Source organism: Malurus melanocephalus, unplaced genomic scaffold (genome assembly GCF_030028575.1).
Source record: "Malurus melanocephalus ecotype Western Australia unplaced genomic scaffold, MMel_1.1 scaffold_117, whole genome shotgun sequence".
Classification (NCBI taxonomy): Eukaryota; Metazoa; Chordata; class Aves; order Passeriformes; family Maluridae; genus Malurus; species Malurus melanocephalus.
Window position 1 is genome coordinate 790,102 of NW_026623349.1, and position 5,464 is coordinate 795,565.

Consider the following 5,464-nt stretch of genomic DNA (forward strand, 5'->3'; position numbering starts at 1 on the left):
TTATTGCACACCACATGGAATTCCAAGATCCTCGAGTTTCTGGAAAATACATTTTGCCCCAATTTTTGTGACAGATGGAGTTGATAGTCTCAGGATGAAAAAAGCGCCAGTTTTGACAGGCAGCAGATACCGATGCCCCTTGTGGCTGCAGACGATGTTGTTCTGGAATTAAGGTAGCGCTGAAACGAAAGGCAATGGGCACACAAAAAGGCACCACTACTTACTTTGTTATGCTCCTCGCCTTGTGCCTTAATATTTTTGTTTCTACTTCCTTATAAGTAAGCAAAGCGAACAGAAAGTAACAAGAAGACAGGACTTCAGCAAAGCAGTTTGCGATCCATGAAAACACTTAACATATTTTTCAAAACTTTTTACTTGTTCGCAGATCAAGTATCAAAGAACTATAGTGGGATTTACTATATTTCTGCCAACAAGCACCCTCATAAGTCAGCGTATTAAAACGAAGCACAAAAACTTCAGGCGGTAAGTTGAGCTGAATGACTGCAAAATCAGTGGGGTCTTTAGCAAGTGGAAAGTTGCAATACTGAAGGCATAGCAAAGGAGTACTTACATAGTCGCAGTACACCACTAGTAGAGCTAGCTTTGCTCTCCCGAAGAGTCCTAGCACATTGAAACCAGGACCTCTCTATTTCAGTAAGAACAAAGTCGGTCCCATTTTGACCCTGATCCTCCCTACCTTTGAGGTAGCGACTCTGCCCTCACTTGAATCACTGGGAAGTTTGGGTACACGCGTCACCCGCGCTAGAGAACTTGGTTCCCCCCGCGCCCCCCCCCTCCCCCTTTTTGTAAGGAGCAGGACCAGTGTCAGAGCAACACGCCTGCAACAACAGCGCGGAGAGCCACGCCGTCCGCTCCCAGCGCGGTGCTGCGAGCACCCCGCGGCCGCCGCTCCCGCCGCTCTCCTCCACCGCCCGGCCGGTCCCGCAGCGCGGCCCGCGCCGCCGCCACTGAGTGCCTCTCGACCGGCCGCTGCGCCGCCTTAACGGGAGGAGGGGCTCCTCGGGGGGCTGTCACTCTCCTTAAGCCTTTCCTTTCAAGCTTTGAATGTGAGCTGCCCTCCAGCCCCCCTCTCTCCTTCCCTCCCTCCAGCACATCGTAAAGAGAAGGAGGGAAAAAAAAAAAAAAAAAAACAAAAAAAAGAAAAAAAAAAAAAAAAAAAAGAGAGAAAAAAAAAAAAAAAAAAAAAAAAAAAAAAAAAGGGTTTCAACAACAGGCTGGGCCAATGGCAAGTGGCGAGGCAGGGAAAGGGGGCCGAGCGAAGGGAGAAAAAAGTGGAGAAAGGGAGAAAGAGAGCGAGAGAGCGCAGGCTGGGGGGGATGTGTAAAAGAAGAAGCGTTGCTAATTTTTTTTGTTTGTTTGCTTTTCCATGCATGCATAATGAAGCCTAATCAGAGCACGTTGCTGCTGCTCGGAGGGCACTTTTGTATTTAAAGCCTTGCAAAGAAAAAAAGATCCACAGACGGTTCCGCAGAGCAGCTTGCAGGGCTTTTTGACAACAGAAGCAACATCAGTCGTCCAGAGAGAAAGAGACCGCGAAGGCTGCCTCTTCTTTCCCCGTGCTCTCGTCTTGCTAGCGGGGAAAGACGTTGCTTCTCCGCGCCACCCGAAAGCGTGATCCGTACCGAGAGGGAGTGAGCGGAGMCGGGACTGTGACTGGGATCGGAGCGGCTGGCATGTGCAGAGATGCTGCGAGCGGAGAGTTAAAAGCTCCCGAGGAGGCAGCAGCAGCAGCTGGGCACTTATTTTGTGGGCAAAAAAAAAAAGGAGAAGGAACTGCATAAAGAGCAGGACAGCACCATGAGCTCTCTCGGCGCAGCCTGCGATTCCCCGAGCGCACTCCGGATCCGCTGTCGTCCGAGCCCCTGTTTGCACTGACTCCCCGCACCTCTCCGGGCGCCTTCACCGCCGCCTCGCCGAGCCCGGAGCAGCGGCTGGGGGACACGGGAAGGCCCCCGGGCGCCTGCTTCGTACCGCGGCCCCGCCGGCTTTAGCCCCCGGGGACTGGAGGGCCCCGGGCCCGGCGCGCATGGATTGATGCGAGACCTCATGCACACGGCCGGCGGGAGTTTTGGAAACTTTTCCACGGGCGGCAGCTCCTTCTCCTCCTCCTCCTCCACGTCTACCAGCGCCTCTTTCCAGCTCGCCCGCGGCAGCAGCCGCTACCCCCGTCCGCGATGGTGGCCCGCTCGCCCGCTCGGCACGGAGGCGGCGGCAGCGGGCGGCGCTGGCCGCGGGCGGCCGCCTGGCTGTGGCTGGCGGCGGCGCTGGGTGCTGTGTGGCCGCCTCGGGGCTCGCTGGTGCAGGGCCGGCGACTGATCTGCTGGCAGGCGGTGCTGCAGTGTCAGGGGGAGCCCGAGTGCAGCTACGCGTACAACCAGTACGCCGAGGCGTGCGCCCCGGTGCTCCTGCAGCAGCAGCCGGCGGCGGCGGGCGGCGGGGACGGCCCGGYGGGCGCTGCAGGCGCGGCCGCCTCCTCCAGGCGGCGGTGCCCCAGCCACTGCATCGCAGCGCTCATCCAGCTCAACCACACCCGGCGTGGCCCGGCGCTGGAGGACTGCGACTGCGCGCAGGACGAGAACTGCCGCGCCACCAAGCGCGCCATCGAGCCCTGCCTGCCCCGCACCAGCAGCCCCACGGGCGGCGGCCCCGGCGGCCCCGGCCCGGGCGGCACCGGCGTCATGGGCTGCACGGAGGCGCGGCGGCGCTGCGACTGGGACAGCCGCTGCAGCCTGGCGCTGAGCCGCTACATGACCTACTGCGGAAAGCTGTTCAACGGGCTGCGCTGCACGCCCGAGTGCCGCGCCGTCATCGAGGACATGCTGGCCGTGCCCAAGGCCGTGCTGCTCAACGACTGCGTCTGCGACGGGCTGGAGCGGCCCATCTGCGAGTCGGTCAAGGAGAACATGGCCCGCCTCTGCTTCGGCGCCGACATGGGCGGCAACGGCGCGGGCAGCAGCGGCGGCTCGGACGGCGGCCTGGAGGAGTACTACGACGAGGACTACGAGGAGGAGCCGAGCCAGAAGGGGAGGGACGACGGCGAGGACAATGCGGGCGCCGAGCCCGGCTTCCCCGTGCAGGCGGGTAGCGCCGGCCGGCCCGCCGGGGCTGCCGGGGCTCTGCTYGCCTCCATCTTGGTGCCGCTGCTGCCGCGGCTCTAGCATCCCTGCCTTGCCTCATCCCTCTGYGCCTGCTTCCCATCACTGCTTCCCTCCACCACTGCCTCTCTCCCCGTCCCCATCGCCGGGCCGGGTCGGGCCAGGCCCCCCGCGCCGAGCCGCCACGGGCCTCTAGTCGAGCCTTCCCGTGGCGGCCGGGGATCCGGCCGGCGGGGCCCCCCGGACCGGAGCGGCTTTAAACGCTCTGGCCGTGGATTCCCCGACCCATCGCCCCGGCGCCCCGTCCCCTCGCGTCTCCCCATCTGCTCCCGCTGCTGCTAGCAGCTCCCGGTCGACCCCTTTCCCCGGCTCGGCGCTGCGAGCCGGCCGCTGGAGCGGTGGCCGGAGCGCAGGGGCCGCTCGTGTTTCGGGTGTTGTGGTCTCGAGTGTGCACTATGCAATTGCTGCCACCCTGCCTTCGTGTTACCAGCGAGCGGAGCGGCTGACAGAGACTGCGGGCGAGGCCGCTGGCCGCCCCCCGGGTCAAACCGGGAGTCATGGCATGCTGGTACTGAGGGTCTTTTAAGCGTTTTGACATGAAGGTTAGTAAGAGGTGAGCAACCCAAACTTGCTGCCAAAGCGTTGCCGTACTAGTTAGTCAGCAACTTGATTATCGTTAGCCGCGTCTTGCTCTTCGTGATGCAGTGGTGCCCGAAAGGGGCTTACGCCGCATCTGCCATTAATTAAATTTAGGGAAATAGCAGACTGAATAAATTCGGTGGTTTACAGCACTCCCTCTTGCACACATATATTCCCTATAACAAAAGCGTGCCAGCAGCCGTCTCTTCCTCTTGTAACCTAGCGACATTAAAAAAAAATTGTTTCGGAGTTGTTGGCTATACTGAACAATGCAACTTTTGTTTTAAAAGAGCTCTGCACTGCCATCTTTGAAAGACACTTTTAAACTCGAGAACATGTATGTACAAATATCCTGAAAAGTTTTATTGCCTCGTCATATCAGGGTGCTGACCTCTGGTAAATCTTATATAAAAAAAAAGTATTTAAAACTGGGATTTGTTACCAGTCGCTCTTCATTGTATATAGAATTCTATAAATTGTATGCTTTGGGGATAATTTATTTWAAAAAAAATAATAAAAAGTTTTAATTCCACATCCTATTTGCCAGGTAGCTGCATTTGGTATTCGTTTCTGGAAAAGGTACAGATTTCACTTYAAAGGGATACCAGCAACAGTGATTAAGTGAAGTATTCTCTAGAACATCAAATGTACAGTGTATTTTACAGATTGAAAGTTAACTTTCCTATTTGGAGAGGTTTTATGAACGTTTTAGAATTGTATAAATGCGTTTTTGAGCTGCCTCAAACCTTGTATTTTTTATAGGAGGCATAAAAAAGGCCTGTGTTTTAAATATGTATGGCTTTTTGTATTTTCTAAACGTGTAAATTAGTAAAGAAAGAGCTTTAAATAATGGATGTGATGAAATTGTTTTCCAGGGACACTTGAACTCTCAGCACCCGAGGTGTGGGGGTGGGGGAAGAGAGGCGGGGATCAAACCACAGAATAACAAACCAAAAAAAACAGTCAAAAAGCGAAAATCTCTGTCTGCCTGTAATACTTCACATAGATGTAAATTACTGCTATTCTTACTTTAATGAATAATTACATGCAAGAAGTAAATACAGCTTTGAAAGTACTAATTTAAATGAGTGGTTGATTTTATAATGCGTTGGCATGGTAACTTGTCGGTGCCAGAGGAGAGTAAAGCAATTCAAGGACACTGCTCCYGTGTATATATGTGTGGAATTACTAGTGCACCGCGCTTTCTCCGTGAAGGCACGTTGCTCTCACTGGCRCTTGTAGAAATGCTTCTAGGCGTGCAAACAAGTGGTGAGAAATACATCACACAGAGGTGGCAAGCGTTTCGAACAAGGCCCGCGCATGCATCAAGGCGGCTGCAACAAAACGCAAAGTTTGCTATTCAGCCTGCCTTCTCCCACAACGAAGAATGCAAAAGTAAACACAGCAATTACTAGATCTTGTAATACTGTGCTTAGGAGTTGCTTTGCATCGTGCTGAAGCCTGGTTTGCTGCCAGAGCTACTGATCTACACTCAAACGCCCTTAGATAAATAATTACACTCTTAAGCTGTGTCGAGTGCTGATACACTTGACCTTGTAAATAGAAATGTTTGCAGTAGGAATAAACTCCAGCACTGGAAAATCTTTTAAACATTAACACAAAAGACAGAGCTCAGTCCTCTGGGGATTTGAGTTTGGACTGCGTCAAGCTAGGCACTCACCAAAAAAAAAAAAAAAAAAAAAAAAAAA

The 5,464-nt window shown here is 54.5% G+C and overlaps 1 protein-coding gene across 1 annotated transcript; it reads left to right on the forward strand.

Annotated features, from left to right (window-relative positions):
- The first annotated feature begins 1,058 nt into the window (after positions 1–1,058).
- On the forward strand, positions 1,059–5,422 carry GAS1 (growth arrest specific 1). The gene has a single exon (XM_057369993.1). The coding sequence runs from the start codon at positions 2,196–2,198 to the stop codon at positions 3,177–3,179; it is 984 nt and encodes a 327-aa protein (XP_057225976.1). The 5' UTR covers positions 1,059–2,195; the 3' UTR covers positions 3,180–5,422.
- Positions 5,423–5,464: the final 42 nt, after the last annotated feature.